The sequence below is a fragment of the Diabrotica undecimpunctata genome, chromosome 11 (genome assembly GCF_040954645.1).
Source record: "Diabrotica undecimpunctata isolate CICGRU chromosome 11, icDiaUnde3, whole genome shotgun sequence".
In the NCBI taxonomy this organism is placed as follows: Eukaryota; Metazoa; Arthropoda; class Insecta; order Coleoptera; family Chrysomelidae; genus Diabrotica; species Diabrotica undecimpunctata.
Genome location: NC_092813.1, coordinates 21,552,523 through 21,567,359, shown reverse-complemented (window position 1 = coordinate 21,567,359; position 14,837 = coordinate 21,552,523). Strand labels below are relative to the sequence as shown.

The following is a 14,837-nucleotide window of genomic DNA, read 5'->3' as shown; positions in this document are numbered from 1 at the left end:
CCTCATAGAAAGAATAAAGCTCACAACTTTCGATTTGAATCATCTTAATCTATCGCTACATATAAATGCAAACTATCCCCCATGGACCAGCCACCCAGTAACTATTGACGTAACTCTTACCAAGTATCCCAAATCAACTACAAATTCCACACTAATTAAATCTCTATTCATGGAAATTCTAGACCACTACCCTAAGTATTTGCAAATGTTTACCGATGCCTCTGAAACTCCCTATGGTTACGCTGCTGCCTACTACTGTATCTAAAGAAAATATTCTTACAGCATATCGATACCAACCAACTGCAGTATACTAACAGGTGAAGCTACAGCTATTTTGGAAGCCCTAATCTTCTACGAAAAGAGTAGACCGATGAAATGCATTATCGTAACAGACTCATTAAATGCATTACTGGAACTGAAACAAATATATACCAACAACCCTATTATACAGAGTATAAAAAACGAACTAGAAAAATTTCGATCATTAGGAAAGGAAGTGGCTTTTATTTGGGTACCTTCACATTATGATATGACATTAGGCAGCAGTAATGTCATTACTGGATTAAGGCTGTGGAAAGTAAAAATCCTGTAGGCTTAATTCCAGATAGTCACAGGCGACACTCACATTATGAGTTAAGCGGCTGTGATACTGCGATCTTAGGGCACTCTTTTGTCCTGGAGTTTGAGAAACCGGCTTTGAAGGCGGAGGAACGAAGACTTTTAGTGAACGGCATAAGGATGCAGAAGGCAAGGAGAAACCACTGCATTAAAGACTTCTTGTAAGTATCTCTAGTACAATTATCATGGTGATAAAAAACTTTAAGATTCCGACTACTGATCATGAAAATCGGAATTCAAGATCCGGCAGGGAAGGTAAATCTAGCTCAAACCGTGAGGCCTTCCAGGTCGTTATCAAGAGAAATCCTCACGAACCAAACTACATTCTAGATGATGGATCTCTAAGAGTATTGCGAACAGCCATAAAGATAGGTACATGGAACGTTAGAACAATGTACGAGGCGGGAAAAATCTATAATGCCATTCATGAAATGGAAAGACTCTCGATTAATATTATGGGAATAAGCGAAATGCGCTGGACAAATACGGGATACCGAGTTATCAAAGATCACAAAATATTCTACTCAGGAAATCTTAAGAACGAACATATAAATGGAGTGGGCCTAATTATGAATAATAAAATCGCCAACTGTGTCAGTCACTTTGTACCTGTATCAGAAAGGATGCTCTTAGTTCAGCTAAACACAACTCCCATAAAAACAAACATTATTCAAGTATACGCTCCTACAGCGGACGCCCCAGAAGAAATCATAGAAGAATTTTACAATGACCTTACTAATATTGTCAAAAGGATTCGGAAAAACGAAATAACACTAATAATGGGAGACTTTAATGCCAAAGTTATAACTTTAACAAATTTCATAGGATTATTTAAGACTTATACTATGTCAGAAGTTAAATGAATATTGAGTTTTCATCGAAATTATTTACAAAATAAACGTTTGAAAAAGGGGTATGTTTTTTACTTATAAACAATTGTAATAACTTCTATGTTTGTCAAGCTACAGACTTGTACGTACAACCACTAGATAGCTGGTATAAAAACTCACATTTAACAAAAAAATAAACCTTCTATGAACAATAGAAACAAGGTTAGCGACAATTTTTTGTTAATTATATCTCCATTGTTTATAAACATTAAGAAGTAAAATTTGCACAAATTTTGAATGAAAATCTAAACTTTATATTGAATTTTATAGCTACTAAATTCATCCAATTTTTCGAAACTTAAAACCTTTCGAAATGAAGTTTCGAACCTATTTTTTCTTTGGTATGTTGTGGAGATGTCCATGTATATAACCGTCGAGGAGGTAATTTGAAAACGGTATTTGTTATTACGAAGTCTTTACTTTGAAAAAATTGAATCAATCGATCTCCTCTGTCATTTCTGTTTCCAAGCCCATATTTTTCTACTTGTTCTCCTACCTTACCTTGACCCACCATGGCATTAAGATCGCCCATTAATATATTATTGTATGGAAAGACTGACTTAATAAGTGAAGACAAACAACCTGCAACAAAAAGGTTCAGACCTGACAGTGAAGTCAAATAAATGAACCAAATTTTAACTTTTAAACCAATGTATGTAAAGTAAATAATAATAAATAAAAGTAAAGTTCAATAAACATTGCAAAATTTAATAAGGCAAGTGATGAAAAAATCGACTTATTTTATCAAAGCAGTAAGGCAGATTAGATTAATATTGTATATCATATTTGTAAGAAAAATAGAATAAAAATCAATATTGTTAATTATAAAAATACAAACAATTATAATTAATATAGGGAATATAATTATATAATGAGTAAAAAATTATCTGAAATTTAATTTATAAAATATATAAGTATTATTACATCAGTGATATAAAATGAAAAAACATATGTTGATTTTCCGAGATTTATGGGGGGTGAAAATTATGTCATCATTATTAATACTGCGACAGACTGTTCGAGCAAATTAAAAAAAAAGTAAGTATTTAGGGTGAATTTCAAATGGACTCAATTTTTACGAGTTTTCCCATATTTTCCGGCCATGAAAACTATGTAGTTATTCATATTTCGACGAGCTACCCCACAATAAAAAAAAGAGGCCTGCAGCTGCAAAGGAAGCCGAGATAATGTAAATTTTTTCTACGTGTTGCAATTTGAAGTTCCGATGCCGAAAAAAAAACGGAGCTGAAACAAATATCCTCTCCACTTTCCTACCTAGGTCGATTTTTCGAAAGTACCGTCGTTTCAAAATTTAGATAAATTTTATAGCTATAAGTTTCAATATAAAGTTTAGATTTTCATTCAAAATTTGTGCAAATTTTACTTCTCAATGTTTATAAACAATGGAGATATGATTTTTTTAAAAATAGTCACTAACTTCGTTCCTATTGGTCATAGAAGGTTTTTTATTTTTTAATGTGAGCTTTTTTACCAGCTATCCAATGGTTGTACGTACAAGTCTGTAGCGTGAAAAATATAGAAGTTATTACAATTGTTTATAAGTAAAAAACATACCACTTTTTCAAACGTTTATTTTGTAAATAATTTCGATGAAGACTCAATATGCATTTTACTTCTGAGATAGTCTAAGTCTTAAAGAATCCTATGAAATTTGCTGAATGTGTCTAGCATTATGCATAGGGCAAGCTCAATAGTTTAAATAATTAGCCTCAGGGATAAACAAATTAAATAACTTATAAAATATTTGACTGATCGGGGGGAAATTTCGCACAAATCTAAAAGATGGTAATTCCTTGATGTTTAAATGTATTAATACCATTTTATTTTGTTAATAAAAAAATTAATAAAATTTATAAATTAGTGCAAAAAAACTGCTTTTTTGCAAATATCTCTGTAAGTTATTTATCAATTTTAATTAAAAAAACGGAAAAATAAAGATATTCTTGACATAAAAAATGACATAAATATTGTTTATTTAAAATATAAGGGAAAAAATTTATAGACAAAAAATTAAATTGTGACCATAAATTATTGCTTAAAAAAACGCTAGGTAAAACTAGGAGCATCTATTCATCTATTCATCATCTAGTATCCCCCACCTATGTCTTAAAAGCTTCAGATATCTGAGAAACATTTTTCCACCTTTTTTTTAACCAGACTGGGCTAGATGTCGACCTCTGAAGTCGAACGAGGTTTAAAACAAGCTCCACATAAATCCAGTTTTTAGGTGATAAAAAGCATCAAACCTAATTACAGTTTTTACTTAAAAAGTGAATCTAAGTGATTTTTCTTACCACAAGTATAAAATATGTGAGTACAAATATTTATTTAATCTAAATAAATAACATTTAAGTTAAATCCACGTAAACAAGAATCAATTTTGATTATAAAGCAACAACGTTTTACTGCTACCGTTTATCAGTTCTGATATCGGGGGGAGAGGACTGGACTAGGTTTTTAAGAATTATCGATGATAATAATTAAAAATGGATAATTTTCCGCCTCTTGGGGCCCCTGAACAAGAACTGGAGCAAAGTTCATCAAATACAAATATGAAACAATCTTTTGCAACTGTCACAAATCAAAATGTACCTAAATTTCCATCCAAAACACAAGCAATAGTTTTTCCTGCGCTGGAAAATACAAATATTTGCAGTTATGTATGGATTAATTAGAATACTCACTCAATAATACGAAAAACTCTTCTTCCGGTCCTGATAACATCCCTGCAATATTTCTTTAAAAACTTTCTTCATCTGCAAAGAACACTTGCTGAATATCTATAATAATATATGGAGACATAGCAAGTTTCCAAAAATCTGGAGTTCATCTATTGTCATCCCTATTTATAAACAAAATCAATTAAAATCTCTGTCACATTCATATAGACCTATTTCTCTAACTTGTGTAATGTGTAAAGTTCTCGAGAAAATCATATCCAACAGATTAATATGGTTTTTAGAAAATAATAAATTACTTGCCCCGGAACAAACCGGATTCCGAAAAAGTCGTTCAACACTGGATAACCTTATTACTTTAGAGTCTGAGATTCATGAAGCAATGGCATGTGGACAAAAATGTATCGCAGTATTTTTTGACATAACAAGAGCATATGATACCGTTTGGCGACATGGTATTATTCAAATACTTAGTCGATGGGGAATAAAATTTAATATAGCACAATTCATAAAAAATTTCTTATCTCATCGAACTTTTAATGTACAAGCTAACGGTACTTTATCTAATACAAAAATTCAAAAAAACGGAATTCCCCAAGGATCTAATTTAAGCGTCTCCCTATTTCTTATTGCAATAAATAATATTATCTTCACTTGTAACTTACCAGTAAAAGCTAGACTCTTTGCAGATGACTTATTCATTTTTGTTAAGAGGATACATGATAAAACCCTTCAGACCCATCTATAGAAAGTGCTATGGAATCTCGAATTATGGAAAAACTCCACAGGTCTTCAATTATCAACAACAAAATCAAAAGCTATGCTATTTTCAAAAAAAAAGAAGTTATATCACTCCAGAATTAAAACTATTTAATAAAGAACTAAAATATGTTGAGAAAATTAAATGTCTAGGCATGACATTTGACAACAGATTATCCTGGAACCACCACATCCATGATCTAAAAAGTACTTCTCAATCTGCACTTAACATTATAAAAACTGTTGCACACAATACGTGGGGAGCAGATAGTAAAACACTGACCCTTATGTACAAGTCTTTGATCAGGTCCAAACTCGACTACGCTTGTATTATTTGTGATTCAGCAAAACCATATATCATAAAACAACTCGATCGAATACAAAATAGTGCTTTGCGAACTATACTAGATGCTTTTTATATTAGCCCTACTGAAAGTTTACACTGTGAAGCTGGAGAAGTCCCCCTGGAATTCCGAAGAAAACAACTTTCACTAACATATGCGGCATCAATACAGGCAAATCCTATGAATCCTGTTAACCACTATGTAAATTCAGACCGTTTTAGGAATATCTTTAAAACTCATGCTAGGCTTGACCTTCCTTTTTATGAAAGGGTAAATAGATACCTCAATGAACTTGAATTCAAATTTCAAGATACCTATTGTATACCCGATATTAACACTGTTACCCCTTGGACTGTTCCCATACCATCTATCAATACCAAACTCTCCATATATAAAAAAGCAGATAGCCATCCCAAAGCATGATATCAATATGTCCTCCAAGAGTTCAAGACATACAGTAACCATACTCTTATATATACCGATGCCTCTAAAAATGTTAATGAAACTCCCTAAATTAACATCCATTTACACAGCCGAATTAACCGCTATTCTCAATGCAATAAATTTTGTGGTAGAAAATAGTATCAAAAACCCTGTCATTATTACGGATTTCCTAAGTTCTGTAATTGCCCTAAGTAACTTATATCCTTGTCATCCAAGTCTACTACTTATTAAATCAGCATTAAGCCAACTGCAAACTATGAACATAAATGTCAACTTTGTATGGATTCCTTCCCATATTGGAATTGCTGGTAACGAAGAAGTAGATTCCTTGGCAAAACTAGCAATCTCGAGTCCGGAAGCTGTAGAAATCAGAAGCATTCCACATCTAGATATATAACCTGTAATCAAGAACTTAATAATCAATAATTGGCAAACCAAGTGGAATCAGTCAACATCCAAACTACGAGAAGTAAAACATTCCATATTACCTTGGAAATCAACCCCAAATAAGCGTAAACATCAAACCATCCTATCTTGTCTGAGAATAGGCCACACCGCCATCACCCATAAACATCTGCTGGAGAGTGAATTAAAACCACAGTGCAACGTATGTGATGTTGTGCTCAGTATTCGCCATATTTTACTGGAGTGTCCTTTATATCGCATGGAAATACTTCGATATAAATTACAAGATACCTTACAGGCAATATTAAGTGACGGAACTGATATGAAAAATTTGATATCATACTTACATTTCATAAATGTACTAAATAAACTGTAAAACTCTAAATTGTACGCTAATGACCCTTTGAGGTTGAGGCATAAATAAATAAAAAAAAAAATATTATTTTTATCATGTAGAACCTGTTGTAACTAGAATTGGTCCTCTAATGTTCAGCATGAAGCCGTACAAGCATTTCCATTATATACATAAGTATATTTTATGGCATCCTCAAAACACGCTCAAAATCGGATTGCTCCCTAACCATAAAATGACTTTCCTAGTCATAGAAGGAAAATTTGTGGACTTCTTTTTCCTGAAAATTATAATAAAAATAAAGATATTTCAATATGCAGATATAATATTCCGATAATTGACTGATAAACGTAACTTAGAATTCTAACCAGAATTGATAAAAAAAATATGTGTAGTTATTGAATAGATTTTTGGTTGGTTTAAAAGGTCTCTCTCCTAACTGGTGGAAATAGTTTAAAAAACGATACTCACAATGTAACAACTGCTACTATAATTAGAGTAACTTCTACAATATGCTATTTGTAAACTACTTTTTAAGCAGACCATAAAATGACATCAATCATACACATGACTTCATTCATGGCCCGTTTAAAACACAGCTCAACATAGGTAAGGTTTCCAGACATAAAATGTTTGTCCCAGTCGCATAAGAAAAATTTAAGCACTTCTTCTTTCTGAAAATTATAACGAAGAAGATATTTCCAAATGCTGAAATCTATTTTCGGTAATTGGTTGGCCGAAAGATTTAGTTTTTAAAATCATAAATAACATTGATAAAAATAATTATTATTCTCAACAGATTTCGGATAGCATTAAATATGTATTATTTTTTTTTATTTTAGTTTGATGGCCTTGGCCAATTAAACAGACAAATTTAAGGTTGATCTTCACCCTCGATTAATTTGTTTCTGATCCTAGAGATGGCTCTACTGCGGCATACTACTGTGGTAATTTTTTTAACTTAATCGTAGATTTCTACGTGATGACTCTGTAATATTTTCAAACCCTAATATAAATTACAGTTTTCTATCATTATATCCATTGGCTGAGTTGCCAAGTTGTGTAGACAGTAATTTTATCAAATACCTAGTAGACCAAGTAAGCAAAGATATCTTTAACAACATCTTTATGTATAATATTCTACTGCTCCGCTGTGTCAATCGGAATATATTAAAGTTACGCATTTGCAAAAACATAATCCACACATGTCATTGAAAAATGACACATATTTATTATGTAAACATTTTTATCGATAAAGAGGTACTTAGCGGCGCTATCTGTGAATATCGTATTACCATTAAATTTATACATGCAATCATATATTAGATTTTTGTTGATAGTTAATTAAATTATCTGGTATTATTAAATATTTTAGTGGGATTTATATGAAAAATGGTCAATCGTCAAAAATGTTATTTAAAACATGCGAACACGTCTTTCTTTTGGTCTGTTTATTACTGGTTTCAGGTTTGTTATCTTCCTTATTAGTGCGTCTTTTTCTCTTCTTTGTATGTGTCCAAACCATCTCAGTCTGTGTGGATTAATAAATTTCACTATGTCTTCCCCTTCGGTTATATTTCTATTTCTTATTTCATGCTTCATTAGTCTTCTATATTCTCCTTGTTCGGGCTTTATTGGGCTGTTTATTCTTATCATTTTGCTTTTAATAATTCTTACTTTTTCTTTATATTTTACTTTTTATTTATATTTTTATTTTCTTTATATCTATTTTCGTAAGACATATTACTTTTGCTACGTATGCTATCACCGGTCTAATTGCTGCTCTATATATTTTTGCCTTTGTTTTTTGCTGTTTTTTATCTTTAAGTAATGAATGATATTTCCAAAACACGATGTTCTTCTCTCACCTTGTGTGCGTGGTAGTGTCATGCGTTGGATGTACGATTTGGGGTAGTTGATGCCTATTTAGTTATCACGGTTCTATTTCGTCTAATTAGTTCTTCAGTTTCCGTTTTCCACCATTTTATAAAGCCAAATGAGTATGTGAAAAGTGGTATTGTCTATGTGTTTATTGCTTTTACTATGTGCTTGGAATTAAGTTTGCTTTTGAGTATTAGTATCCCAGATTTAGTCATACGGCTCACACTCCATCTAAGGGGAAAATTCACTTATCCCAGATACCTACGGTATCAAAAGGATTGAGCTCTGGTGGGACTCTTTCCGTGTTATCGAGCCCTAGGTGGCTTGGTATGTTGGAGTATCTTCCAAAAATTTTCGTACACATCTGGACGTTGAGAGTACTACAGCTTTCTGCATAGTCTTGTAGAGATATTCATTCAGACCTAGCTTTTTATGTTTTCTAGGAGTTTCTTTGGAATGACTCTAGTAGTAGAGAGAATAATAGGTATTCTCTGGGTACTTTCCATTCTTCACTGTCTTCGTATTTGAATTTCCAGATCTCTGTACTTGGCGATTTTTTCGTTCTGTTTAACACGAAGATTATTGTTGCAATTAATGTTGTTTGTCTCTTTAGTTTATTAACTAGTATGAGATCTGGTCTATTATGTGCCACTGTTTGTTCTGTGAGCACAGTGCGGTCCCAGTATAGCTTGTAGTTGTCATTGTCAAGTATACTCTCAGGAACGTATTGATAATATGGAAGATGGTTTGTTTGAAGAAGTCCCAGTTTGATAGCTATTTCTTGATGAATGATCTTTCTTACTGAGTCGTGCCGTTCCTTATATTCAGTTGCAGCAAATGCCTGACAGCCCCGGTAAGATGTTGGATGGTTTCCTGAGCTTAACATCCATGTCGGCATTTGTCATTCTGGACCTGAGGGTCTTTGACGATATATTTCAGGTAATTTTTGGTTGGTATAACCTGATCCTGAATGGCCAGTAGTGAATCTTCTGTTTCAGGGAACATCTTTCCTGATTTCAGCCAATAGTTCGACGCTATATTGTCGACATGGTCTTGACTGACCTCAATGGGATGTCGCCCGTGCAGAGGTTTACCCATCCAGGTGTGCATTTTTTCGTCCTTAATAAGATGGTTTATGCGCATTTCTGGTTCCCTCAGTTAGATCGGTGTTGTGATCTACTGCACAAATCGCGCAATGTAAAGTAGATGGCTTGCACCTGAAAATAAGTTCTTAAATTAGTAATTTGTTTTTCGAGTTGCTCACTTATATCCATAAGTCCTCGTCCTCCGAAATACCGCGGTAATGTCGTTCTTTCTACTGCACTTCGAGGATGGTGTTTTTGTGCCTTGGTGAGGTGTGTTAGTACTTTTCGCTAAAGATTTTCTATATCAAAAAGAGGTTTAATCTTTGTATGTAGGTATATTTAAAAAAATATACCTATATACCTACATACAAAGATTAAACCTCTTTTTGTGTTACATGGTATACAGCCAGCTACAGAAATTTATTTTCCTTGTGGATTTTCTATATCCGTTTTTGTCCACTTAACAATATCAAATGAATAGCTAAGCGCGGAACATGCGTAGATGTTTAGTGCCTTAAACAAATTTTTACTGTTAAGGTGTAAACGAAGCAGCTGTTTTACCCTTCGTATAAACTCAGTAGTTATCTCAGTTTTTATTTGCTTATGGTCAATCTTCCGCGCTTGCTTACTAGAAGTGCATACTAATATCATTAGAGAAATTTTCTACTGTTTTTAGCATCTGATCCAGGTGGCTTCGAGTGGAAGCTAATAGTTTTAAATCATCCATATACAATAGATGATTAAGGTTGATACGCCGGGCTACACAGGATGTGACCAATTTATACAGAGTTGGAAGACAAGTAATTGGGCGGTACTTGGTTGGATCTTGAGTTTTATTTTGATCTTTGGGAATTAAATAAGTTATTCCCTGGGTTAGGAAAGATATAAATAGAAGAAACAAAAATACAAACAATACAGTTAACATAAGGCTAGGTACAATATTCTGTTCGTTTTCATCAAACTTGTTTTTGAAACTATTTAAACTAGTAGCTTCTACTATAAAAACAAGTCCGAAGACATTCTATGAAAAGCTTTTGATATAAAGTATAAAGCAAAGTTGGCTTTACTAACTATTTTTGCTGTTTGAGTAGACCAACTTAATGTTTGGTTGACCGTAACACCAAAATCATTAACTTCCCGTAGCAACTTCAGAGGAACTCCATCCCAAACATATTATGTATATCGGAAATATGAATATCGGCATGAGAAGATTTAAATGACAAAAAGTCAGAAAACTTAGCATGTAAAGAAGCAATATTGGTCTAAAAAATATTGGTTGTTGTCTTTATTCGTTTTTTGCAGCATTTTGTTGGTTAGTAGTAATAATAGTTGAAACTTTATTAATATACTTTATTGTTAGTTCTTTGTTAAGTACTTTATATTTTTCCAGTTCCTCTCGCCATTTATTCAAATAGTTTAGTTGATATTTAGTTATGTCATCCTTTAAAATTGAACTCTAGAAAATTTGGTTCTTAACCACCTCATCTAATTGTGCAACATAAATAATGGACTACTATTATCTGCAAATTTAACCGTTAATGGCCTAGGCTTATTACTCTTGTTAACCTGCCAATACGAAAAACGGAAAAACGTGGAAACTGATAACGAATATTTGCTTCTTGTTACAATCCTCGAGTTACTCAATTGAGTTACTTTGAGAAAGTTGTTCCAAGGCCTCGAGACAATCCTTAATCGATGCGAATCTATCTGATAACTTAGAAATTAAATCAGATAATTTATTAAACTGATCTTAGAATGTATAGCAACTATTACAGACGATTCTTAGTGACTTCGATTTTGTCCTAGTTATTCTTATAACTTCTTCTTGTGCAATATTTAGACATTGAATATGAATACGAATATGAACAAGTTCGTTTGAAATACCTTCTATAATTATTACACCAGCATCCAGTTCAAATAATTCTAATATGGCACCCATTTTTGATGTTAATAAAGATTTTTCTATCTTACCAGTAAAAAAATATATAAAGAATAGTAGGAAAATGTAATTTGACTTTCACACACAATACAAAAAATCCAACAACGCTAATTGAATAATTAAATTACCACGTTAAATATGCAGAACACAATAATTATTGTATAAATACACAATATGATATTAGATATACATATCTAATATTAGGCTTATAACAAAAGTAGACAGGTGGTAGACATTGTGGACTATCACGGGTTGTGTTTCTCTGCATGTGCTAGCAGTAGAAAAGAGACATCTCTATGAGAGAAGAGAGCATTTGACAACAGCTATAAGAAAAAGAAGAAAGGAAAAGATCAATGGAAAGATGACAAGAAGAGAACAACAAAGAAGATGTTGCCCAGTGGACCAAGATGCTGATCCCGAGCCTAAGGGGACTGGTTAGATTGTCTGTTTTAGGGCGTATCTTCATAGGTTCAGAAAGACAGATACAGATAAATGCCTATACTGCTAATATTCCGACATTGTTCCTCACACAATGCTGGAGTGTAATAGATGTACAGTGGAGAGAAACAGAGAAAGAAATAGGTATGAACCCTGTGACTGTAAGAGAGATGATCGTGAAGATGACTGGAAGTACGGAGGGATGGAATAGTGTTCACAATTACATCCGAGCAGTCATTAAAAAGAAAGAAGAAGAAGAAAAACACCAACCGAGCCAACGACAGAGATAAGATCTAATTACTATTTTAATGGAAATAAGCCACAATTGAAGGTTAAAATAAGTTTATTGACGTTTGAATCTTTGATCTTTGATCTTGCACTAATAAATTGTTTATACTCCAACAATTAATAGAAAAAAGAATAGTAGTTCTACAACATCGACCTAGAAAAGGCGTATGGTACAGTCCCAAGACTTAAATTGTGGCAACAACTCGACATTAGTCCATACCTTTTAGGAATAATTACAGAAGTATACAGGGAGAACACTACTTACCTAAAAATCGGAAATAGACTATCAGAGCCAATAAAAGTAACTAAAGGACTAAAACTAGGATGCAGAATGTCACACTCACTGTTTAATTTATATATTGAGGCAGCCCTCCATAATTGGAAAAACCACTGCCTGGGAATGGGAATCCCCATAGGAAATGACGTACTGTTCTCCCTGAACTTTGCGGATGACCAAGTCGTCCTAGCTCAAGATTTTTATGATCTAGAATTTATGATAAAGCGTCTATACAGAGAATATGTAAAATGTGGGTTACAAGTCAGCATGAAGAAAACAGAATATTTAGTTATCAATTCAGATGCAAGGTTTGAAGTGTTGATCGACGAGGACGTGGAAATCAAACAAGTGGAAAAATTTAAATATTTAAGTGCACTCATTGCTAAGAACGGCTTGGGACAAACCGAAATTAAACACCGAATTACTCAGAGACGTAAAATTGTAGGATGTCTGAACTCCTTATGGTGGGATCGCAACATTTCCAAAAGGAACAAAAAAAGAATAGGGCAAACCATGGTTGAATCAGTTCTTTGTTATGGCTCTGAAGTATGGACAATTGTCAATGCAGACCTGAAGAGAAGATTGTTAGCAGTTGAAATGGATTATTTGAGAAGAAGTGCTAGAACATCAAGCCAGGAAAGGAAGACCAACGCTACAGAAACGGTCATTGACAGAATAGAAAAAAAGAGGTTCAAAATGGTTTGGACACCTATTGAGAATGCCTAACGAACGTTGGCCCCAAAAACTTCACAAATGGATGCCCCCTAGAAGAAGAAAAAGAGGTAGAACTTGAAAGATGGAATCGAAAGGTTTGGAGGAGGAGCATGCCTTAAACCGGCAGGATTGGCGGAGAAGAACGGGAATACGGCGATAGCCGTCTCCAAAATGTATTGTATTTACAAGTTGGCTTATTCCCATTAAAATAGTAATTACTTTAAAAGCCACAAGAAAATAGTTTCAGAACAATAGATAAGATTTAGATAAGAGAAGGGAGTGTTCCAAAAATGTCTTCGCCCCACTTTCGGAGTACCCAATAATAGATACCTGAATCTTTGGCACTGCTATCTTTAGAACTTTAAATTAAACTAAAATCAAATTTTAGGGACTCAAAATGGAGATAGCATAAAAAAATTTCAAACCCCCCCTCAGACAAATTCTGTGTACGCCACTGGTTATGCAAGAAACACTATTTTTATAAATACTAAAATAATTAACTAAAAACGCCTAAATAGGTTTTTAAAACTAAATAGGTTTTTTATAGATATATTACTTATAGAGTGTAAATTTTATGATATCCTACTTTCAAAATAAAAGTTGCAGTATCTACTATTCTGTAACTCTGTAAGTTTCAGCATGACCGGTTCAAAGTTCAAACCGATAACATTCCTATTAAATTTTGTTGTTATCTGCCAAAGTGTTGTACAAAGTAATTGATATGGCAACCCTGTTAGTGTGACGTTTCGCTTGAAGCGTTTCGAAGCTGAACGTAATGCTATCTATCGATGATAAATACTACCATTGCTTCAGATGGAGCCATCTCCCTACATTACAATTTGAAGGCGGCAGTTCAAGACATAATTCTTGTTTAACGAGATTTTTCATATGTTTAGGAAAAAATATTTAACTTTTTGTTGCAAATATTTTCCACTTTTACAGTTTTATATATGTTGTTATTAAAAAAATTTTCGGTTTCTTACCGGTAACTTTATTATAAGCCGAAACATATTATTTTTTCGTATTGGAACAAAACTGTAAATTCAAACATTTTCAAAAAATTCATAAGTATTTCTTATAATCATATCTTGATGCTGTAAAAAAATTAACAAAATCCTATGTTTGGTTTTCCCGCTTTATACTTGGAAAAAAGTAGTTTTTTGAGTTTTTTCAAAAACGAAAACATGAAGTTTGTTTAAAAGTTGTCAAAATTTTTTGAATTTGGGGTTTGTCTTTTGGGGGGTGCAGATCAACCTTAAAGAAAAACAATATTTACAATCAGAGGAATTTTTTTACAATCAGAGGAATAAACATACAATCATCCGTACAATTTAACGTACAATTTTTAATAAATTAAAATTTTTTTTCCTGCGCTAAGACATAACACGATTCAACATATCGGAGGTTTACATCTTCCTTTTCATTTTTTAATTCTTTAATATATTTTTTTGTATATATATATATATATATATATATATATATATATATATATATATATATATATATATATATATATATATATATATATATATATATATATATATATATATTTTAGTGGATTTTCTTGGGCTTAGGTTCATAAAAAAATTTGATTTGATACTAAGGCATTTTTATATATTTTTTCGACGTTTCGGCAGGAAATCCATGCCTTTTTCAAGAAGTAATATTAACTAAAAAACATTTTATGATAGACATAATACGATT

The 14,837-nt window shown here is 32.6% G+C and overlaps 1 protein-coding gene across 1 annotated transcript; it reads left to right on the top strand.

Moving 5' to 3' along the window:
• Nucleotides 1-5,740: 5,740 nt before the first annotated feature.
• On the top strand, nt 5,741-6,151 carry LOC140452752 (uncharacterized). The gene has a single exon (XM_072547077.1). The coding sequence runs from the start codon at nt 5,741-5,743 to the stop codon at nt 6,149-6,151; it is 411 nt and encodes a 136-aa protein (XP_072403178.1).
• The last annotated feature ends 8,686 nt before the right edge of the window (nt 6,152-14,837 follow it).